The 24,681-nt window shown below is 40.7% G+C and overlaps 1 protein-coding gene across 6 annotated transcripts in view; it reads left to right on the top strand.

Annotated features, from left to right (window-relative positions):
• Positions 1-24,681, top strand: part of ARID1B (AT-rich interaction domain 1B) — a 326,525-nt gene that overhangs the window by 265,174 nt on the left and 36,670 nt on the right. For 4 of the 6 annotated variants that reach the window (XM_059841925.1, XM_059841923.1, XM_059841927.1 and 1 more), the window contains 2 exons: positions 1,531-1,858; positions 19,503-19,654. In XM_059841925.1, coding sequence (XP_059697908.1) covers positions 1,531-1,858; positions 19,503-19,654 — 480 coding nt within the window. The remainder of the gene's footprint in view (positions 1-1,530; positions 1,859-19,502; positions 19,655-24,681) is intronic. The other 2 variants (XM_059841926.1, XM_059841924.1) reach the window with 1 other exon arrangement.

Raw genomic sequence — 24,681 nt, 5'->3', positions numbered from 1 at the left:
ATTGGGGATCCTTCTGTGAGAACCCCCAGGCAGAAACTTGGATTTTAAAGCAGAAGAGGATGGTTGCTTCACTTCCTTGGGAAGCGTGGGTCTCGTACGTTCTCGCCAAGGAGACCTTGTAGTAGAGTGAGTCACTTACAGACTGGAGAGGAGAAGATTAGCAAAAGCACAGCAGCAGGAGCATATGAATTAATTATGTGTGCATTCAAATGATGGATGAATATGTTTATTTTAAATACAAATGGGAGTTGGATGCCACCAACTCCTCTGCCTGGTAGCTGAGGCCTGAGGAGAGGCATGGCTGATTTGCACAATCACAGGAAGAGTCCAAGGGCTTCTGCCTTCGAATAAGCGTGGGAATATCTGAGAGTAGTGAGGAAACTCTGCTTTGTGGCATCCCACAGGGAGGGAATGGGTCATGTTTCCACTAATCTGGATGAGATGGAAATGAAGACAAGTCAAAACTGATGACTGAAGTAGTGCAATGTGATATGTTTCCTAAAATAGTTTTCTATCATATCTTTAGCTTGCTTTTTTTTTTTTTCCTCTTTCTCATGCTGCCTGGGTTTGTTTCTGTAACACTGCATGCTGTATACTCAATTTTTCTTGAGATTTCAACGTGGCAGGAAAATCAGCACTCAAATGAGTTAAGCTGCTGCAAGCAGAGCACTTCACTCTAGTGACAACACAGACTGGGTTCAGCCAGGTTTTCATGCTGTCCTTCGTAAGGCACCTGCTTATATGAGCATCTTTGTACTGTTGCTGCTTACTTGTGTAAGACTAGTTTTCTCAGAGGAGTTGCACTGTAAGCTACCACTTCTTATGCTGGCATAGCCAAACTGGACTTACTAGAAAAGCAGGATGGGCAGGAGAGAGTAGGAATCTTTCTTGGACCCCAGCAGTCATCCTCACCAGTCCACACCAAATTATCTCTGTCTTAAATGGGCAGAACAATTAGAAGCAATAAGCTGAAACTGCAGAAAGACAAAGGAGTGAGAACATGAAATTACAAAAATAAGATTCTCCCTTGAACTTATGTAATAGGCTTCTTACTTGCCACATCTCTCTCTACTGCATAAAGCAGCTGTGTACACTGAACTGTGCTGTTGCCCCTCTGGAGGCTGTACTTTTCTTTATTTCCTGTTGCCTGTTAACTTACATTAGACAGAAAATGTTTGAGGGTACATGAAAATCAGGTTCCTAGCATCATTCAGGTTGGAGGGTTGCTCAAGAGCTGTTCTTGACTGACCTTGTATTCAAATCAGGGTCAGATAAAGGATCAGACCAGGGTACTCTTGGCTTTTATCCAACTGGGTTTTGAAAACCTCCATGCAGGGAGTCTGCATAACCTCCTTGGGCAGTTTGTCACTGCTTCTCTGTCCTGGTGTAAAAGCGTTGTCCTGACTTTGGGGCCAGCGTGGGTCACTTAAGTTCACATGTGTAAGTTCTGCAGCTGCTAACTTCCTAAACAGAAACATTTGCTCAAAAGTTCTAATGTTTTTTCTCTGTGCTTTTTATCATTTTGTTCAGGAAACTACTCCAGACCACCGACGTACAGCGGTGTCCCCAACACAAGTTACAGCGGCCCGGGACCTGGCATGGGTATAAATGCCAACAGTCAGATGCATGGACAGGGGCCAAGCCAGCCTTGTGGTTCCATGCCCCTGGGACGGATGCCATCAGCTGGGATGCAGAGCAGACCATTTCCTGGAAACATGAGCAGTATGACCCCCAATTCTCCTGGCATGTCTCAACAGGGAGGCCCTGGGATGGGCCCACCCATGCCAACTGTGAACCGTAAGGCACAGGAGGCAGCTGCTGCAGTGATGCAGGCTGCCGCCAACTCTGCTCAGAGCAGGTATGCATTCAGGTGAAAAGAGTTTAAAAAAGTAGGAACGTTTTCCTTGTCATTTCTGCAGTAACAGCACTGTAGAGGTGTGTGAATGTGCATTTATACATGTTCTAGCTATGCCCTTATCTTTGGGAGGAGGTGGTGTGTCCGAAGAATACTTTTTCTGAATCATCTCCTTTTCTTGAGGAGAAAGCATGCTGTTGCCTGTTTGAATTATCCTCTCAGAAAGCAGTTGTGACAATGGTGATGATGGCCACTTCTAGTTTGGTTCTTGGCATTACAGCTTTAGGGAAACCCACAGGATTGCGCTGACATTCCACAAGCCCTCTGCAACTTTAAACTTTTTTGACTTTTTATACTTTTTTTACCTCTGGTAAAGAGAGGGCCAACATGTCCTCAGCAGCTTACCCCTGCCAGAGAGTAAGGAAGCCTGTGAAGCTGCCCATCAGCTCTTGCATCTAATACCCATGTTTGGAGCAGCAGTGCTGATGGCAGTTCTCTTCTGTGTGATGTTCTTGCTCCCAAGCAGGCCTGCAGAAGGGGAGAGGAGGACAGGCTGAGGGGAGCAGCTAGAGGGGAGAGGCAGAGGGAGACATAAAACAACCTGTACTTATCTGGAGTTGATACCTGCCACTTGTGCAATAGAGAACCTCCAAGCAGAACTGCAGAGGTTGGAGCCCTCCTCTGTCTTCTTGTCTCCCCTTTGGGCAGCTTAGCTACATGTTGCCATATATGGGTTTTGGTAAAAGGCACTTTGCTGTCCATGTCATTCTTAAAATGACTGAATATTTGCAATTTGTTGTGGGGTTTTTTTTTGGGTTTTTTTTTTTTTTTTTTTTTTTTTGGTGAAATTTTTCAGATTAAGTAACATCCACATTTCCCTGGACTCCAATAACTCCTGGCATATTTATTACCTTTTTCTGTTGCAAGAAGGTCCATAATGTTTGAGAATTACACAAATCTGGTTCCACTCTTCTGGTGAATGTGTTCATATGTGTGTGTATTGCTCACTGCACTTATGCATGTGCATACACAGATGCACATGCATTCATCCAGATATTTATCATTCAAGACCAGTGTTTGTGGACACTAGAGTTGCTCTTATTCCAAGATGCAGTGTTAAACAAGAAATAGGAAGCCAGTGTGTCCCTGTATTTGTTACTTTCTTGTGTTGAGAGCTTAAAAGGCAGGTGGCTACTAATAATAAGCATCAGCAAACTTTTAAAACAATAACAGGTAATTTAGTGTACTTCATGTTCTTGCTCAGTAAAGAGAAACAGGCTCCCTTAAAACAGACCGTACTCCAGCAGATATCTGTGAACCAGCAGTCCCTTTCTTCTGTTGGTTGTTTTAACAGACCTGTCTAGTAGGATTTATGGAAGTCTGCTTCTGTCTGTCTGGTTTAGGCTATAAGCTGATAGGTCAGGCACGAAGGAATAAATAGGCCATCACTGCAGCTGCAGGAACAGGATTTCTCTATAATCATAGAATGAAAGGAAAAGCTCACATTTGTTGGTCTTGACAGCAAGAAAAGACTTTGTGTTAAGTGGAAAGCATTTGGTTGTGATTCAACTTACATGTTGGGCATAGTGTGTGATGTTTGATCAAAAACTGGGTTAAATGATTACCTCTTCTATCTCACATTTTCCTCCAATGTAAATTTTGTAGAGCTGCTTTTTCTTTCTAGCTTTGACTGGACAAAACTGCACCATTTCGGAGCAGTCCTGTCACATACTGCCCATTCCAGTGATCCGGCACCTTTGGAAGAGCTGAGCAATCACTGAATCTATCACAAATACTGGCCAAAGGGTTATATATAAACTGCAAATTGGGAGGAACTTGTCACACTACTCTCATGCTAGGGGTTTGCAAGCACACTGCTTTCCTCTTTGATCTCAAGTCAACTGTAGGGGAGAAAGCATTATGGCTTTTGGCTATTCCTGCAAGTCCTGGAGACTCACAGGTGGAAAGAATGTATTTGACATTGACTCAGATTTGTGATACAGATCAAACCCAGAGAGGTTCTGCTTCAGGCCACCACACATTAGGTCACTTGTTTATCCAGTCTGGGGCTGGCAGACACACCATGTTTTCTTCACAGCACCTGAACTGTGGCTACACTCAGGCTCCCTCAGCACACCAGCCTGACCAGTACAGGTAGGCAGCAGTGTAAACTGGACTTGCTGTGGGACTTTGACATTTTTTGAAAATGTTTGTGAACATCCCATCTGGCTGCTGAAGGAATATAAAAATCACATGAAAGATACAGAAATATTTGCATTGTAGAGGGGATTTTAGTTTTTAGGTTTCTTTTAGCCAATGCCACTGTGACAGTACAATGAAAATCTGCATGTCACTCACTCAACACACCTGCATGGCTTTTGGCACAGCTCCATTTCCCTGTGCCTAAAAGGGACTTGAAGAACCTCATCCCTGAGAAGGAATGAGCTGTCTCCTTCCCTGACCCAGGCACCATTTTTCTCTTTTCATTTCTGGTGTTCTTGTCTGCAGCGGTGCGTGCAGCCACATTTTCTGGACGTGGTGGTATTGTCACTACTGCCTAGGCAGAGACCTGCAACCCCCAAAGTGTGATCCTTTTCTGAGAGATGATGTACTGCAGGAGTGATTGCAGGGTTTCTTAATGGGATTTGCAAGGAAATTTTAGTACACTGTAGTTGATTGTGCATGTATTTGAAAAATTAGTCTCTAAAGAATTTTTAGAAGCACTAAGTATCCCTTGCAAAACATTTGCCTGAAGTGCAACTACTGTTTTCTCACCAGGGTCCTCCACACTGATTTCTGTAACCATATCACAAGTTAGAGAACTGGGAGAAAGTATCTATGTTGGCTCCCAGCCTCTTGCTCCCTCACAAACAAGTCCATCTTCACCTGAGATGTAACTCTTACGGCCTTCCCTGCCATCCTGTTACTCCAGTTGTTACTTCTGTAGGAAACCTTTAACACCCAAATTATTGCTGCTGTCATGGCAGTTATCAACTTTTAATTACCAGTTTTCTGTAGCTGCTACTTGGGTTTGTCCCTGAATTACTTTATTCATATATGTGTACAGAAAATGCAGAAAGAAAAAAAATTAGAAACAAAACTTAGTGAAATGGGAGAACACTCCCACCACACTACTTTACCTAACTGGGAAGACATCCACTTCTGTATGCCAACATGCATGAACAGTGCCCAGCCTTTTTCTTCAAATGTGCTGAGTTTATAAGGTTCAGCTGTGGAGCTCAGAAAGTGTTGCATTCTTATTACTATAAAACATCCTCCTCTGTGTAGAATTAAGAATAAAATCAAATGGTTGTGTCATAGTCATGGTTACCCAGCAGTATTTCTGTTCAAGTTGGTTGTGATCCACTTCAAGGTCAACTTGTTGACTCATTAGCCAAGTATCAATAGGGGAGAGAAATTTATCTTCAGCTGTTAATCCACAGGATCTACCCTTTCCCAGCTCAGGAGTCTCATTTAGACACAGAATGCTGGTTTGCCTCTGCCTTGCCAAGCCACACTAAGCATCAGCATAAAATGAATTTAAATGGCATGCATCAGAAAAAAAAATCTCTTCCACTGGGGCACAAAATCAATGTTCATTAACCAGGGCAGGATGATCAGGATCTGAGTGTCAGCCAGTTATACCTAGGTATCATCCTCAGAGCAGACCACCACCCTTTTCATTAGAATAGATTAAAATCATATAAATTAAAGTGGTGGCTGTGGAAGATACTAGGTTTACACCATTTGAATTAGCCTTTGACCTCATCTTGAGGTCTGCTTTATGTTAAGCTTAGATTAATTTATACAACTACATCATACCTTCCCTATAACCTAAAATCTTACCATGTGCTAGGCTGTCTTGTGCATGCGTGCCAGGGCTTCCCAAATGATAAGTGCCATGTCAGGCTAGAGAAAAGAAAGGTGTTTTTAAGATCTCTTCATTGAATCTCTTCATTGTTTCAGGCTACCCAGGGTGTTCAAGCTTGCTCTGAATAAAAGTTCACAGCAGGCAATGTTAAATAAATCTCTAGTACCCTGTGTAGTAATTCACTTTATTTTCAGGAGGAGAGTGTGAAGGAACTACAAAACAGTGTTTTCCTTTTTATATTTGACTTGTCTTGGTCTCAGCATAACCATTGACTGCTGAGGACTGTATGTTGAAGACCTAATATATCCAAGGAAGAAAGTTGGCATTGACTGAAACCCCAAGGGCTGGTTCTGCTGCAGGAGATTAGAACCCAGAGGAGACCTTAAAGGACCTGGTGGCTCCAAAAGATGTTTTATCACACTGTGATTCTTAGAACAGCACATATATTTGAAGCAATAGATAAATGTTCCTGTGTGTACAAAACTGCATCACAATTCAGTAATAACAGTTTTAAGCAAATGAGGTACTGTTTTCCCTGTTGATGTGAAAGGCAGCAAATTTAGCCAATATCTTCTAGTACCAGCCAGTGTTGAGCTCCTCAGTTTGAACATTTGCAGGACTATGTGTGCACTGTCTGTGAGCTTTTGCTTCCTACAGCAAGTTCTCAGTTTAAAACTGATGATCAGTTTGGCACCCGAAGTCAACAAACATCTTTAGAGCTAGATGCTTGTCACCATCACTTTCAGCATCTCTCGTGCTAGCAGCGAGTGTCATTCTGAGCATGTCTTCTTAGCAGTTGAAAGTGTGACAGTAGTATATGGAAAGGTAAAAACATGGTTGTAAAATGGCTGGTTTGGATGCCGTTAGTAGTGTGGCCTTAGAAAATGTAATTTCGGTGCTAGCTGGCTGTAAAATGTGCATCCAGCTGGATGCTAAAATGAGCCTTTTGCTGGTGCAACTACAGTTATCAATACCTGAACTAATTACAACAAAATGAGTTTTGATGTGCCTACATGAGGAGCAATCCTATCTTTGAAGGCAGCCCCTTTGACCTCAATGTACCTTAATATGATTCTCAGGATTGCATGTTGCAATTTTGTAAATTAAAGCAATTTTTTTTATAGATTGAGTGAATTGAGAATTCACTGCCATTGATTTTAGAGGAGACAACTCAGACCTAGTAGTTTATTAAACTGAGGAACTGGGAACCAGTTTTTTGCTATTTGCAACCTCTGATCATTTTAAATCCTGGCCATTGGGTTGCTAAATTGAGGTGGGTATTTATATTATCTTCTGCTGATCCCCACCTGAGAAATAGTGTTCAGTGTCTACAATAATGTGTGATGTTGCATTGCTCTGACATACTTCTAGGCATTCTAGAATGTGGTTCTGGTTCTAAATTGCTTAGCAACGGGTTAGCTACCACAGCCTCACTGTAATGTGGTGAGAAGAATTTAGTATGTTTTTAATCAGTCATAAAACTGATCAAACAAAGCTGCACTGATATTAGAGAATTTCTGTTGTACAGAGAAACACAATTAGTATAAATTAGTTTTAAAAGTGCATTCTAGATGTCATCTTCTTAGTCTGTGTGTGTGTCTACATGCACTTGCACACTTGCACACATACAGGCACCCTAACCTTCCATCAGCATTTCTCCCCTGCTGGGTATGTATAATTCATAATCCCGTGTTGCTGGTGCCAGCAAAGCACTTTTTGCGTATTATTTTCTCCAACAGCAGGGTAATGCAGCACTGCTGATGGACTAGAAGGTACTGGTGAGGAAATATAGTAATGGACATGGTGCATTAAAATGTCAAAAGGAAAAAGAAGGAGGCGGAAATGGGGAATAAATTTTTTAAAAAGAATAATAATATAAATAAAACCCAGAACTGTTTTAGGTGTTTTACATCCTAGTGCCTGTCAGTTTTGTGCAGTATTTTCCAGTCTGGCCCTTTTGATCTTGAAACTTGGATTTAAAATTCTAATTGTGATTTTGAAAGCTGCAGTTTTGTAACAGGAAGTCTTGAAGCGCTTCAGTAAAACTTACCATCTTTAATCCCTGGAGAGAGTATATATTTTCCATTGTTTTCCCTTTTCCCCTTAAACTTGGAGGTGCTGTTCTTCTCTGCTGGGAAGTTCGGTGGAGTGCAGGAAGGTTAAGTACTCATTCAAGTTTCTTTGCTTATTCAAACCAGGCTACTTCTAGATGAAAGGCTGCCAGCTGTGAAATCCCCAAAGTAAACTAGGCTAAGATAGGACTGGTAGCCATAATTGGAGCCAGTGCCTGCGTTATCTGTTGCCTTTGAAATAAGCCCCTGGCAAGAAAGGCTCTTTCTGCGGGTCTTTTATTTAACATTCAGTCACACGGAAGGAGTTGCTCCTGTTCAAATTCAGGCCGTTCACAGTTCTCCAGGCTCAAGCTGTCTGGTCATTTCCCCTCTGCTCTGCTCCTCCAAACAATCACAGATTTCCTTTAGAGATCCTGATGGGTCACCCTGAAATGAGCCCCACTTTGCTTTCGATTAGTGCTGTTCTGATATCCTGGTGGTATTTTCAGTCCATGGAACTATATTTGGCTTCCAAAATAAAGTCCGTGTGTAGTTCCAGCAGGGTGAAGTGGTTTTGCTCATTGGCCTAACTGGCTGTATTGTCTCTGTGAACCCCAAATACTCCCGTGCTGGCTCCACCTCAGGCTGGAGGAGATGCAGTAATAGCTGGAATATCTTCTCCCCATGCTAGGCTTCTGTGTGATTTGAGGGGTTAAAAGTCCAAATACTAATGCTTACTGTAACTGTAATTTCTAAGGAAGCTATTAACCAGCATTGACATATTTCTCTTCTAAAGGACCCATGCTTCTTCCCTCTTCATGAGAAATAGTCATTTGTATCAAGCTGATTTTTTTATTATTTCTTTTTTCTTTTCCTCATGTTTTGCTTTTCAAAGGAGAATCATGTATGGGGTTTTTTCTATAATGTATTAGGAGGGAGGAAGTTCAGCTCAGCTTATATGTATTTATTATTGTTAGGGGAGAGCTAGAAATCTTCTGTGATTATTTTATTTAAATGGAGATGCATTTTATGGATCAGCTCAAAATTGCTGATAAAATTGTGTAAGGATTGGAAGAAACTTTACATGCTGAGCTAACCAAAGCCATTTCTTGTGGGAGACTAAGAGAAATACATTTTTATCTGGAATTTTGTTTTACTAAAAGGTAAATCCATCATTTTGGAGCCCTCGTTGTCACCATGCTGCAGAGCTCTTGCAAGCAACCAGTGATTTGGGGAGGCATTTTTTTCTTCTTTGGACTCATCAATCAAGTCGACTGCTGTATGCTGTTCATGCCATTAGAGATTAACCACAGACCTCAAGAGTCCTACTCTTTCCCTTCTTCAGAGAGTAACCATTCTTAAATTGTGAAAGAAGGAGTGTGTTGGGCAGGAAGCATGATTTTTAGTAATGAATGAGAATTTTCACTTACCTCAGAGACACTTCTAATTCGATTATTATTGTGTCAAGATTATTTTTGGCTTGATTTGGCTGTTTGGGGGATTCATGGCTCTCTGTAGAAAGACTAATTATTTTGAAACAAAATGGTAGTATAGGACTTTGTGTAGCTTATTAACGTTCTGCCTCTGGGTTGGATGTTACATAGAAATTCTGTACCTTAAAATATGATCTTTAGGATGTTAAGAATGCAGTACTTCATTAATTGATGTTGTATAAAGTTAAATGAGGGAGAACCTTAGATTGAGTACTCTTTCTTGGGTGACAAAAACTATTTCAGATGAGGAAACACTTTTCACAGTCTGTCAGAAGATCTACTAATTTAAATCACAGAAGTGGTTAGGAAAAAAAAAGCCAAAACAAAGTAGAATAGCCATCTGTTTAATGGGACTCATGAAGAAAGCTAATTCTGTGACTGTGCTGTGTGATTTGGCACATAACACTGTGCAAGTACAGTGCTGTGATTGAACAGCCTGAGATTTTTGTGACAGAAAGGGAGGGACATAAAAAATGGTAGGAGGGTTTCAGGTTTTCAAGGCAGTTTAAGGTTTTGGGTTCTTTTACAAGGGTGGTATTTGAGAGAAAAATAAACTAATTTTTTTTTTTGATCTATGCTGCCTGGGGAAATATAAATGGGAAGAGCCCTTCAGTTTGTTGATAAGTTCAGAATGGAAACACCAATTCTAGCTGGACATATAAGTAGCCTTGTAAGAATCAGATTAAATAATAACCTAACAACATGAGATTTGTTAATGATGGCTGGCAATCTTACTAACACATTAAATACTTGTTGCAGTGGCCACAGTAGGTTTCAGGCATCTGAAACCAAGATGAAGTAAAGAGGCAGCTGAAATCATACCAGTATGTGCACTACATTGCTCTTGTGAAACTGTCCAGTGTGCCAAAGAGCTGAGACTGATGGTAACAGTGCTGGTAATAATATCAATAAACATATAACTGCTCCAGGCCATTGGGCAAAGATAGGCGAGTGAAAATGTGTCTGCTGGAAAATCCCTCTGGAGAGCTTCTTCACCATGCTGATGCACATGCACAGTGGCATTCAGCATGCTGCTGTCAGCCAGATGACATTTTACTATGAAAAAATCCATGGAAGAGCTGGCATGAAATGCTCAGGTTTTTATTAGGTTTTCGGTTGGTTGCTAGCACAGAGCATTCCAAGGTGCTCAGAAGCAACGTGGGGATGTGGCTGAGCATTGCAACCAGGTGGTGGCAGACAGCATCCCCAGGTGGAGGACAGGGAGCTCAGGAGTCAAACCTGTCCCAAGACAGTGTCCCACCAGAGGAAACTGAGTTAGTGAAACACAAAGTGTGTCCTTAGTTTCCTGTAGCTTTTTAGCACCACACCTTGGTGACCTTCTGGCTGTTCAAGTGCTGGGAACAGACTCTTACCACTTTCAAATAATCTTTCTGGGAGAGAGTTCATAGGGCCTTCCGACTTTTTAATACAGCTATTTATAAGCATGCACAGAAATAGAAGGTGCATAGTGAGAGTCATATGAGTCATTCCCATTTCAACATCAAGTCACACCAGGCTAAATCACCCTTCTTGACATTCTGGTTCAGATTGACAGCATCATGCCATACAGGGCAAATTTCTTTTTTTCCCTGTAAACCCAGTTCATGCATGCTCCTGCTTGCTGGACAAATTAAAGCAGCCCTTTTTTGTGCATCACACACTCCACTTGGGCTAGGAAATGTATCCCCTCAGTGCTCAGTTGCCATATCTGAGGGGGACAGTTGTGCAAGCAGTTGCTGTTAGAGCTGCAGTAGAAATCCATATGTGGGGGAGGTAGGCAGAGGTCACCAAGAGCAGAGCTCTGATGGCTTTCCAGGCCGTTTGACTTGGCCCACTTTTCAGTTGTTCTGTGGTTTTTGTCACACAGCATTATAATTGTATTTATCCAGTACAGGTTACATGGAGTACCAAGAGCTTAGTTTGTTCTTACACAGATAAATTCGGATATGGAGGTGTTGCTGCACTTGTAAGAATGCTGTGCAATAAAGGCATTTCAGGAGTTCCTTGTGGGTTTGAAGACTGGTGATCAAATGCTGTGATCACTATGAAATTCAGACCAAAACTGCTTTAATTAACAAAAAGGGGATTTTATAAGAAGAAAATCAAATGTCTGCAACTTAAAACAAACAAACAAAACCCTACAGTATTTTACTATCACTAAATGCTTTTCAGTCACACACCCTTCTGTTATGAGGATCAAATGAAGTTAGGGATTTATTTTCTTTTTTACTTGTGCTGTATTTTCCTCACTGTATTCAACTGCTCTATTATTCTTTTGGCCATATTTTAGACCATTAATAATCTTGGATCTCTTCCTCAGTTTTTATTATCTGTAAAATGGGGTAGAGAGATTTATTCTGATCCCAGTATGCATTCAGCTGTGCAAATGTTGGGTAGTTTGTGTTGTTATTAGCATTATTACTCATGAATTACACATGCCTCTTACGTTGCTCTTCCAGAGTTCCATGTGGTGTGACACTCCTGTTTTGTTGGCCTTTGAATGACTATTGAGTAGGTAGCCCATTGGGCAGATGTTTTCACTGGAAAAATCGTTAATGGGATGACAACAGCTTGTAAACCAACAATAGGTTTTTGTGACTTTTTCTGAGTAGCTCAGCATTGAATCAGTGTGGTAGGAGCAACTAATTTTTAAGTTCCTCCCCCTCCCTGACTGGTTTTTAGCAAAATCCAAGCAATGGAGATGATGGTAAAGGCACAAGTAGTTGTGTAAATCAGAGGAAAGATAATATATTTAGAAAGGCTATTTCTGTTACTCTTTTTAAAAGTATCTTACACAGCAATATTTGGATCAGCCAGATGAAGAAATCAGGCAGTGTACTTGGTCCAACTGCAGTGGATTACAAGGCAATTTGCACTATCACATAATTACAATGTTAAAATTATTCCCCCATTTTAGCATTAGCATTTAGGCCTGGTTGTTGAGAAGACCACTTTTTTGTTAGTTCTGTGTACCTCTTGTCAGCAGACACGTACACACACACCCCTCAGTGCAAATCCACTTTTTCATTATCTTTTCCAGTGCTTTGTCAGTGTATTTCAGAACTTAGGCCTGCCATTTTCACACAAGTAGATATGCACAGGTGTAAAATTTTCTCTTTTCTAGCCTGAAAAATGGCAGAAAGTCTTGTGGCAGACCTAATACCTGTCACATCAGCAGCTTTTGTCGCTGATTTTCTGAAACTTTTGTTATTACAACTGGTGAACTTCCCCACTGAACAGAGGAGGACATATAAGTCCAGGTTAGTATTCCTAAAGTAACAACTAACAAGAAGATACTTTGCTTTCAGATATAATGACGTTAAATTAATTTGTTTAATTCACATGGGAAGTGCCTTCAATGCCATTTTATAGCTGCTCAAGCCAATATTCAGGCTTCATTTGTCTTGGCCTTTGCTAAGAGTGCTGTGAACCTCCAGGCAGATCAAAGTAAGCAATGTTGGGGTTTATTTTCCCTCGCTCTCCTCTCCCTTCTTCAGTTCTCCCATATCCGCTGACAACAGAAATGGTTTCACTTCTCCAAGGAAGCCCATAATGTAGCAAGAAGGAAAATCCATAACAAAAGAGCATATGTATCCGTCTGCACATGTTTATGTGTAAATTCTCCCGGGAGAAAGCATTCACAGGTCTCACTCCTGAATTACTCTCATTATAATAACCCATTTGGTGTCAAAGTGTGACAGATTATAAACGCTTAAGGCTAGTCCCAGCTCAAGACAGATTTAAATAAAGTATTTCTGGTTATTGTGCAGGTCAGTGTGTTTAAATAACAACCCCCCAAATCATACTTTGACATTTAAAAGAGAGAGGAAATATTGTCATGCTGCAGACCTGGCACAGATAAGCACAGGGCAATTTGGTCAGTACACTGTGATTTGTGAGTGCAGCCTAACGCAGTCATTTTCACAGTTTGTAATCAAGTAGCCACCTTAGCAGTGTGTCAGCATTAAAAGAAAAAATGTTCCTTTTAAAATGTTTACACAAATTACTCCCCTGAGGTGCTGCAGTGCATTCACTGCAAAACTGATGTAGGTTAAAGATCTGGAGCAGAAATGGCAAACTTGGGGGCCTTTTTGTTTTGTTCACCAGCCAACTGCTCAGGTGGCCAGGTCACAGTAACAGGATAGTTTTTCAGGTCCAGCACTTAGAGCAGCAGAACTGGGAGAAATCCCCACATTAGGTGCACGCCGTGCCAAGTGTCAGGAAGCACAATGCCCAAGTGCCTAACTAACAACTGATAGGAGTTTGTGACTGCCAGGATTTGTGCAGTGTGACTCACTGCCATCTCTTCCCTACCTGGGCTGCGTGCCCCATCTGTGCTCTTGCCCCTTCAGCATCACCCTGTTGGGCCACATTTGGACTGGGGTCCCCCCAGCATTTGGCCAAGGTGGCCACCTCAGAGCCTGGCCCTACCTCAGGGCAGGGTGCACAAGCTGAGGAGCTGAGGGAAGGCACATGTCTCATAGCACCCTGCTTTGGAAGCTTCCCGTGAATCCCTTCCTTCCTTCAGGCATATCTGGCTAAGAGGCTCCACTTGTGCTAGAGGGACCATAATCTATGTTTACCCTGGGAGTAGCAGCATTCTGTGTGTTTCTCCCTGCTCCTTCTCCTGCATCTCTGCTTCATCTGCCCTTCTCCTGCACACCTATCATCCTCCTTGCCCTAAAAACCTTTGGAACCTAGTGAGAATGTTCCCAATCCTTTTTCCTTCTTAATTTCCTTCTACTGTCTCCTTCATGCTCCTCACCTCTATGATTTCCACCTCTGAAGCTTTCTTCTTTTCCCTTTACATTTCCATGTTGGACTCGCCTCTTGTGCTCAGGCTGCCACAGGGCTCATTACAGAAGCTGGTTCACTTTTTCTGACTGTATGAAGGGCTTTGCTCTGGTGTTGTAGGTTGAGAGAAGAGTACAAGGCACCAGGTACCTCTTAGGAAATCCACAGAAAGTTTTAGAACTTGATCTCTGTGTACACAGAACAACCTGAGCTTTGACATGCTTCCATATGAAAAGTTGTGTCTTCATTTCTTGCCTTCTTGAGAAGCATAATCCGCTTCTGTCATTGTCCATTGTCCACATACACATCTGAACTCAACTTGTTAGTGAATTCATATTTTTTCAATAAGAAGAGAGAAGGAAGATGACAGTATAAGTCTTGCATCAGGTGACAAAACTGAGGAGGTACTAAATCACGTATCAGAAGTTCTATGAAGCGCAAGGGCTGTAGAGTGACTTCTGTGTCACAGCTGGAGACAACACATAAACTTACTGAGGATTTCAGGTCCAATTAAAGGAAGGCATTTCAGTATAAGAGAGTGCTCAGCAGCTCCTGTGCTCCTGTGTACTGTCAGTGCTGTTCTTTCGGACAATTTCTTTGTTGTGCTTTTTAACGATGACCAGATCTTGCGTGTCAGCTCCTCTTTTTAAATACACAGACTTCTGCATTAGCTCAGAAGACACAATTAGATCTGATGCTACTTATTTTGCAGAGAAAAGAGATTAAGTGCAGATTAAGCTTTGGGTAGATTGCAAATGAAAGAAAACAAAATATCAGAAGAACAGCTTCTTAAAAGGGAATGGTTAGAATTTGAGCAGTTGTATTTTGGACCCAGTAGTACACCAGAGTGTCAACAGCACAGTGAAACCAACAAGCTAAGATCATAGGATCATTCAAGCTGGAACAGAACCTCAGGAGGAATGTTTAGTCCAACCTTCTCCTCATCTTAGGCTCATTTTAGAGCTTAGGGTGTTACCCTGTTTGGGTCTTCAAAATCTCCAAAGGCAGAGATGGCCCTTTAGGCCACCAGATGTAGTCTCTCACTATTTTCACTGGGAAGATGGTTTCCTTGCATCCAGTCTGAGCTTAATGTGTTTTCACTCTTGCCCAGTGTGTCTTGTTCCCCCACTGAAAAGGCCAGTTTTATCTTCTTGCTGACCTCCTTTTAGGTGCTATGGGGCTGCTGTAGGTGTCTCTCAACAGCTGTCTCTGCCCCTGGCTGAATGAGGCCTCATCTTCAGCCCTTCCAGGGCCAGTGCTCAAGCCCTGGCCATGTAAGGGGTTCTCTGCTCACTCTAGTTTATCATCATCTTTTCTTTTGGGGATCCAAAACTGAGCATGATACTCGAGATGAAGTCCAGTGAGTCCTGAGGAAGGATGGGATGATCAGTTTCTTCCATCTCCCAACTCTGCACCTCGTCACACAGCCCAGGATGTTGTTGGCCCTCTTTGCTGCCAGGGCAGACTGCTGGCTTATGCCAGCTCTGTCTGCCAAGAAGCCCAGAGACTTCTCAGCAAAGCTGCTCCCTCTGGTCAAATCCCAACTGGCACCACTGCAGGAGGCTCATCCTTCCCAGGTGCCGGACCTTGCGCTTGTCCCCATTGACTTTTACAAGGTTCCTGTCAGCACATTCCTCCAGCTTCTCCAAGTTCCCTGAGGGGGCAGCCTTTTCCTCAAGCATAGCAACTGGCTCTGGCATGATGCTTTGCTAAATTGCCAGCAGAGTAAATAAACCATAGAAAGCAAACAGATTCCTCTCTTCCACTTTAAATCTCTTACAATTGCCAAACTCTTCAAGATCTACTTGTAGCAGTAAAGCAGAAAAAAAAAAAAATTGTAGCCTTAGGTATTGTGTTTAAATGGATAGCATAATCCCAAATTTGTATTGGTCTGGCTGCTTGTTCTTCTAAATGGGGAAAAATACATTATCTAGGATCAAGGTATTGCAAGAGCAGATACTCTAGTTCATACACAATGCAGGGTTTCTCTGACCAATACATTTTAATGTATTTGTGTGTGTTGCCTGCATGCAGAAATGTCAGGAGCTGAGGTTTCCTTCATTCCCTTGGAGAGTAACTGTATCTCACCATGAAGACATCTTTTCTTTATACTAAACTTAAGTGCACCTTTTCTTAATTTCTTCCTATTATTCCTAATTGCATCATCCCTAAGCAACCCAGCCCTTGGTGTTTATGTGGCAAATAGTGTAAAATTGTGTACTTAGCTGGGTTTGTACTGCTGTAAAATTCATAGCCCGCCAGTTGAATTTTTGCTATTAGATGTCAGTACATGTACAGCAGACTGTTTTTAAAGGCTTAATTTTTATTTAGCATCCTGGAAAAATGGAGGAGGGAATTGGGAGATGTAGGAGAGAGTCTAGTACTGTAGTATGTTGGATGTGCCTTAACTAAAAGCAGCACAGAAGGAAACATAAGATTTTTGACTTAACTCCAACAACCAACAGATGATGCTGTGACCTTAAGCATATATAAATATGTTTAGCAGCTGCTGTGTAACATATTTATAAGTGTTTAGTGACCTGGAGGTTAATCAAAATGAGTTTGGTGATCTCAGCTCAGTTCTTAATGGACTCCACTTCATATTATAGCACTGATGCAGCACAATTTGTCACAGTCGGCAGTCTTTACTCAAAGGAGGCCTACTGTGGAGTGAGAATTAAAGGCTGAAGTAATACCTGATTATTTCTCCCTAAAGAAACTTTCCATTCCAAGCCATCATAGAGCAAAATAATATGTGGAGGAGCTCTGTACTGCTCACTGCACCCAATCTGATAATAAAACAGCATTTACTCTGACAGGATGTCCTTTCAGTGTTACTGCATTAGCTCATGCGTGCTGCGGTCAGGGCTTTGATAGGGGGCTGGGAAAGGACAAAGTCCTGCCAGGGATGGTGCTGAGTCTTTTCACTTGTTGGGCTCTTTCCAGAGACAGTGAGCTGTTTGTGTTCCAAGTGCAATGTTACATAGGAGGATGAAAGGGGAAGCTGCTGCCTTGCCCAATGAAATTTCAGAATTAGGTTCTGCCATTCAGCTTCTTCTGGGTGCATAAGTAATTGTTTTAGACTTCAGTTGTTTTCTTGCTCTCCTGGCCAAAGCCTGTATGTTCTTTTTATTTAATTTCCACTCTCCATCTAAACTGGAAATAGTTTCCTACTTGTTGATTTAAAGCTGTTGTACAGCAGTATGCTTGCATGAGCTGCAATTGAGATTGATGTCCATTGTGGGTAACATGAAATAGGTTGTACCTCAATTTGAGACAATGAACAGCCCCACAGCTTAGAAGACACACATGCTAGGAAGTAATACTATTGAAATATTGGTAGGTAAGAACCAATTTCAGTTTACCTGCAAGGTGTGTGTCTCCTGTGTATTTTAAAGGTAAAAGAAGGGCATTAAAGAGATAGATACCTGTAGAGACTTGCCTTTTCCAGGATCCTAGCCTTACTCCATAAAAGAACCTCTGAAAATCCATTACTTCTTTTTTAAAGTATGAAAATATGCTTGCACAGTTTTTTTCATCTTCGCTAGTAACTTTACCCAGTAACAGAAAGGACCTTGCTTATCCAGCATAGGAAGCATATTTCAGTTAACTGCGTTTGCTGTAATACAGCAATTTTCAGCTAGAAAAGGAGGGGGGAGGGGTTTAAGATACTGTATTTACATAAGAAAAGCTTGGTTGTGTGACTGAAATCATTTATAGTTGTTTCCAAATGGTTCTACTCTTCTCTTTTCCCTTTGTAATTTCCCTTGGAGTGTTGCACCACTGTGCATTTTAAATCTTTTCCCTCCAATTCCTGTTGCAAGCTTCATCTGGGAAATGACATTGTATGGCAGTTATCTCCTTCATATCAAAAGAAAGCCTTTGCCTCTTTGCAAGAGTGAAGAAAAGTTTGTCTTCAGAGAGCAAAGGACAAAACTGACTTGGAAAAAGATGCTTTATTTAGATAACATGTTCTCTTTTCCTTTGAAGAAATTCACAGTGTGTCAAGAAAAATTAGGCCAAATAGTGCTTTAATGGTCTTCCTCCTGCACCTCCTAAAAAAGAAATCTGCTTCTACCAATTGTGTTAAGAATCTGCCATGAATTTGGAGAAGACAAGAAGCCATTGAAGTTACTCAGGGTTCTTGATTTAGGAGTTGTCTTTTTTGATTTGAATACTGTAAAATAATTAAAAGTAGAATTTTTACCAAAACTATCATCTTGCTACCCAGACATTCAGCTTTCCCTTCCTGTAGGATGAAATTAAGTGCTTTGTTTTTTGTAAGGAAATTAAAGTTAACAGATCCTAAAGCTGTGTAAAAGGGTGGTTGCTTTCTTGTTTCTTTTATTTGGAAAAGCAGCAGAAATGTACAGGGGCACACTGATGAAAGAGATCTGAGTTTTGTATTTTCCTAAATATTTTCCTATGAATATACAAGTAAGTATTTTTTCTGTGTGTTTTTATTCATATGTATTATTTTATGTGCATAAGTGTTACTCATCTGCATATGATAATACATGCAATCTTCAACTGTACTAAGAAAAGGTAGGTAATTGTTTTATGTATTAAAAGAATAAAAGGTTATTTTTTTAAGTTGAATCATGCATTACATTGGGTTAACACGCTTACTTGAATTAGATTATTTTCTTCCTTATGCCTCAGTTTGTCTATAGAGTTTGACAAATCAGGTACCAAGCATACTTAGATACTTCTTAGAATTTAAAAGTAGATAAGTTTTAGTCTTTCAAAATACTTGGTCTGAACATTTGGAGAATTATGCAAGGGCTTCATTTAGGGCAGTTTTTGAGACAAATTTAAGTCTCAGTTACACAAGGATTATACAAATATGCTATTAATTTTCAAAAGTAAAATAGTTCTGCTGAGGTTTCTTGTTTCAATGAAGTGGAATATGCATGGAGGTTTTTGAAAGATTGGGCATAGATGACACATACAGATGAGCACTGTTCAACACAATAACAACGAATGCAGAAATCAGAAACTGAATCTATGGTACCCATTTTTTCTTTTGGTCATTTCACTGTTTATTAAGCTCTGGCAGGTGAGGAGTGCTATTACATGGTCAAAATGGTAAGAATGGTGATGTGCTGGGGTTTTTTTTTATGCCAATGCTAGATTCTAATTTTGACTCCTGATCATATTGCTGTCTACTCATAGGGTATATAATGTGAGCTGTATTTTTCTTCTGATTGATAGCGACATAGAAAGACTGTATATGTCTCTTGAAATAAGTCTTTAGTCCAGTTCTATTTCACATATATGATAATTAGCTCAAGACTAACTCAAAGCTCCTCACGTAGGTAAAGTGAACTAATTACCTGCTTTCTCCTTACAAACAATAGGGGACGTGCTCTGTGACCACAGCATCTTCAGCAGTGAGGTCCGTAATGAGATATTGTATGTGTGCTTTCCCCTCCTAGGCAAGGCAATTTTCCTGCCATGAATCAGAGCGGGATTATGGGCTCCAGCTCCCCCTACACTCAGCCAATGAACAACAGCTCTGGCCTGATGAACCCACAGGCTCCTCCTTACAGCATGGCACCCAACATGGTGAACAGCTCAGCAGGTAATGGTGAGTAACCTTCCAGCAGTGACCTTCCTCCATAATCCTGCCCAACACTATCAGCCCTGGGCTGGTGGCAGAGGAACATCCTTCTTCATTTGATTCACCCCTGTTGGGTAATTTGGAGTGATTTGAAATCAGGCTAAGGTGCTTTTTTTGTACAGAAACTGACACATTTCCCATTAAGTCCTTCTGCACAGCACGTAGATGAGTACAGTGTTTTGCACAGTTCCAGCATCTCTCGGACTCAGCTTGATGTAGGTGTTGACTAGCAGGTATATGTGTATTTGTGTGTATGTGTCTGCAAGAAAGGGAAGGAGAACAGCTTCTTGTTTTAAGAGGTTGCTTTTGGTTTTCAGCCTTTTACTTGCTAAGGTTGCAATTTCAGAGGTTTAATGTGGTAGTCATTTAAAAAAAGATACATGCACTTGCTCTGACTTGAAGATTCTGTAAGGTGAGCACTTAACATAATTATTCTGTTTGGAAAACACAGGCCATATTTACTGTTTCCAAAATTTATATAGGGTTTCCTCATTTAGTATCAGTATAAAAAACTTTCTCTTAAAAAAAAAAAAGCATATTCAATGTAGCTCCTGGATTTATCCTTCATATCATGATCTATGAGTTCAGAATTGCTTGTAGCTTTGTGTGTGACTTTGAAGACAGGTGAATACAGTTTTGCACAAATGTGCTTCACGGTCCATATTCAGTTTGAATTCCTAACAGTTATCCTCCTTCAAGATAATACTTGAGCAAAGATCAATTCTTTGATTGGGCTGTGTTTGGATGGAGTTCCAATGACCCTGAAGCAGATCCTCCCAAGTACTTATTCCAGTCATGTAGTTTCTGTGCATGCTTTATTGATTACATTATCCCTTTTAGAAACGTTGGGGGTTTTGAAGTTTTTTCTGAAAACTGAATAGGTTGTGCTAAGGTAATATGATGTTGTTTCTTAGTTGTTTTTTGTTTCTACTTTTATTTATTTCTTAAGAAATGCCTTACTACCTAAATTGTGTCTTACCAAGAGCCAGGTTTTTCACATCTCTTGCTCTACCCCTCTGAGGCTGTGTAATTCTTTCATCCTTTGCATCTTTTGCTGTCTTTTCTCCCTGTCAATTCTATATGTTCCAGTGTCTTTGGAAGAAAATAGCCACAGTGAGATGCTAGTGTCTAGTACGTCCAGAGTTCCTTTCCCCTACATAAGAGCTGCTGAGACACTGAACAGTGTCTTATATTTCAAGAACATTGTTGCCATTTTGGTTAGCAGAAGAAAGGAAGTTGCTAATCAGTAAGATTTTTTTAAAAAGAGAGAGAGAAATTACAAATTAAAAAAAAAAAAAAAAAAAAAAAAAAAACCCAAAAAAAGGCTTTTTCCAGTTCTGGCCTGGAAGCTTTTGGCTAGCCCAGACAGCACACTGCACCATCTGGATAAAGAGGGACAAGCTATTGAAAAGAGCATTAGATAATAGCTTGCTTTTTCCCCACCAGAGCTGTCCCAGGTAATATTATGCTTTGTTTGTGTAGTTATGTGTTTTGTCTGGCTTGCTGAAATAAAATTACTTCTGAGCATTGAAACTGTGCTATAAATTCTGTTTTGCTATTAGCAGAAGTAATTTTTCCACCCTTTTCCGTTGGCCCCCAGAGCTGCAAAAATAACCAACAGCAAACAGATGGCAGAGTGCCCTGCCTAAGAAGATTTATGTATTCCTAAGGAATAACCAGTTTAAAGGAAGATTCACAGAGGTTTTTTTGTTCAGATAATTCAGCCATTCGTTATTTCATACAGTGGAAATCTGTTCAATGCAAGACCATTTATCCTAGCAGTCTTTTGTATGGGGTAGTCATACTCTTTTTATTGTGTTATGCATTCTGAAATATTGGATTTTTAATAATTTAAACATTTATCAGGGTTTTTTCTGCCAGTGCATTTGTGAGGTTTTCTTTTGTTCCAGTTTTATTAATTCAGAGATTACCCAATGGAAAGTAAGTATGAGATGAGCTGGAGGAGTTCAGTGCACCTCTCTCAGTCTGTGTGGGAGCAGACACACAGCTAGAATTGCTTTACAGGCGTCCAGGAGACACTGTTGTGGAGGAGATGGACACACACAACACCAGAAAGAGAAAATTGGGGGTGAATACATTGCTGAGTGCAAGTGCTTTGGGAATGCTTAATTTCTCCCTATCCAAACTCATCCTTCTGCTTGGGTCAAAAAAAATGGAAGCTTAAGACAAGTGTAAATAACAGTACTTTTAATTATCATTTCTTCAGCTGGGGGTGCACTTTAAGGACAGCTCTGGCCCTCTATTTGATGAGGTGGAGAACCTATAGGTGGTACCTTTTTAGGAGCTTGAAAAGAGGATTTTCTGTAGCAGTAAGACCAATTCAGTCACGTGGCTCCTTAGCTTCCCCTTCCTCCCTGCCCCATAAAATCACACATCTGTCAGATAAACCAGGGGTCAGTCAATGTGGAGGGCCAAAACCAGGTGCAGCTGAGAGGCTTCTGCTGGAGTGAAGGCATTGGTTAATTTGCACATACACTGAGCACCAACAGCTGTGGTTTCAGGTAGAGGCCAGTGAAAGCCTAAGGTGAGCAATAAGGAGTCAGTTTCTTCATTGTCTGGGTTTTGAAGGGGGCAGTTTTGTTGCCTGTTGTGAGGGAGGAAGGCAGGTCTTTCATTTCAATAAAATGCACTTTCAGGTTTTGCTCTAAAATAGGAGAAGACTGCTGATAACTGATGTAATTGTTTTCATATGGTGTTGGAGCTTAGACAGCTATGTCTAACACTGGTTTTGTCACCCAGTTTTAGTAGTGTTTATAACTCCTCATTACCAGTTGATCCTTTTGTCTTTAGTTTTTTTTAATTAATGTCACAAATGAAAGGAAAATCGTGCTGCAGTTATGCATCCTGATACTTCAGCAGTGACTGTGGATCAAACAGCAGATCACCAGCTTCTGCTGATGCAGAGTGGTTTAGGAACACAGAAATTACAAGATCAAAGAAGACAGATTCTTCTAATAGAGTATTCCGTCCATAACAATAACAAAAGCTTCAGGAAAAAGGTGTCAGAATCCCTTCACAATTATGGAACAAACTGCCATTCAGAAAAATTGTAAAACTGCTGCTGTCCTTTTATTGTATGAATTCACATTACCCATATATATTTTAGACTTTCCCCCCCTATTTTTTCAAATTCCAGCTTTAAAAATGCATATAATAAACAGGAAATTTACAGCCCCCAATATAGCTCATGCTGTTAGCTTTGTTAATTCTAGTGAAAATTATCTTTAAAAAGAAGCAATATGAAGTTTATATCTCTCAGGTATCCATATTGTTCTTGCAGAGAAACTGGCATTCACAATCTCTGCTATCTCTGGAGATAAACAAACCAATAAAAAGGCATTAATTCCCTCACTGCTTAAGAATACTTTCCTTTTTTCAGTACCTCTGTCTCACTGAAACCTTTCTTTTTCGGGAATTGTTACTCCCAATTAACTTTCAACATCATAATATTTTACATAAAATGTGAAATTCCAGGAAAAATTATTTGCACTAAGGGAATTAAAGGGACACTCTTTAATACTAAATATCATTCATATGCTATATATTTGACTTGGTGTTTATTTGGATGAACCTCTAACAGGAAAAGCAATTATACTTATGCAGGTGAAATATTTTTTAGAAACTTTATTTGGATTTTTCTGTTTTGCAGCATGGCTGCATTTTTCTGAAAAATGAATATCTCGATTTATTTCAGGGGTATTTTTACTGTAATGCATATCTTTGTAGGAGCTATTAATGCACATTTAGACAAACTTTCTGGAGGTTGTCAGTAGGTGGTAACAGCTGAAATGTCCCATCACCTATACTCCAAACTGTGTGACTGTAAATCAAGGCAGCACCTGGCATAGAAATGCCCACATCCCAAACTGCTTGTACTTGTCATTCCATAAGACTTGTCAGCAGAAAGGCAATGTGGCACTGAGATCCCTGGTGGCTCCCTCATCCTTTTCAGATAAGGTCCCCAACCACCTTTGGCTGCACTTGTGCCCAGAGCTGGAGGGTCATTCATGGCAGGACACTGGGCAGTGCTGTTGTCCCTCTTCTGTTTATTCAGTGGGTATCAAAGCAGTGGGGATCCTCTCATCAACTCCACAGTCACTAATTCACTGCCTTTGCTTTCGCCTCTCTTTCATCGCAGAGGGAGAGTGCTAGGGTTGGAAGGGAGTGAGGAATGTATTACATTACAAGGGAGAGAGGAGGGAGTATTCTGTTTTGTAGAGCATGATTTGTTATCACACTAGCAATAAAGAGAAAAACAATGTTTGTATATTGCTGCTTCTACAGTATTTCATCATCTTCTGGGACTGGTAGAGCAGCCTTTAGCAAAAAAAGAATTCTTTGCTGCAGTTTTACTCATGTCAATATCTGCCTTTGAGTACATTAAATTCAGTGTGGAATAGCTAATTCAGGACCTTGACCTATACTTGCTTTTTGAAATCATTCGAGCTCTTAAATTCTTATAAGCCAGAGGCTAGTACTTGAAACCTATTCACAGTACGCCGCAACACTTCTTGAGTCAAGATTTCCCTGTTATCCTCCTCTCTACAATGTTTTCTCCTTTGGTCTGCACTTCACAGGCAGAATTATTAGTACCTGTGTAGAAAGAGACTGTGTCTTATTTTAGCAGTTTCGTGACAATAACAGTATTTCACTGCTCAGAAAGGGTCAAAACAATGTTCTCGCTGTACCGCTTAGCTAGAAAAAGTGCAAGAATGTCTTCTCACAAATCGCTGGAGAGTGTGTTTGCAAGGAGTTACGAAACAGCGTTTCAACAGCAGATAGAAAAATAGCTGTGGAAACATCTTGGGTAAAAGCTATAGGGAATACAGACAACCTTGCAGTTTGCAGTAAAATGCTTGCAGTTCTTCTCTTAGAGGTACGAAGAAAGAATGTAGATGAAGTAAGTCATTTAGAACAAAAAGTGAAACAGAATTTGGGTAATTTTCTTATTTGTTTCATAATTGTGTCCAATT

This window comes from Haemorhous mexicanus, chromosome 3 (genome assembly GCF_027477595.1).
Source record: "Haemorhous mexicanus isolate bHaeMex1 chromosome 3, bHaeMex1.pri, whole genome shotgun sequence".
Lineage (NCBI taxonomy): Eukaryota > Metazoa > Chordata > Aves > Passeriformes > Fringillidae > Haemorhous > Haemorhous mexicanus.
Note: the sequence above shows the minus strand (reverse complement) of the source record. Positions and strands in the feature narration are given on the sequence as shown.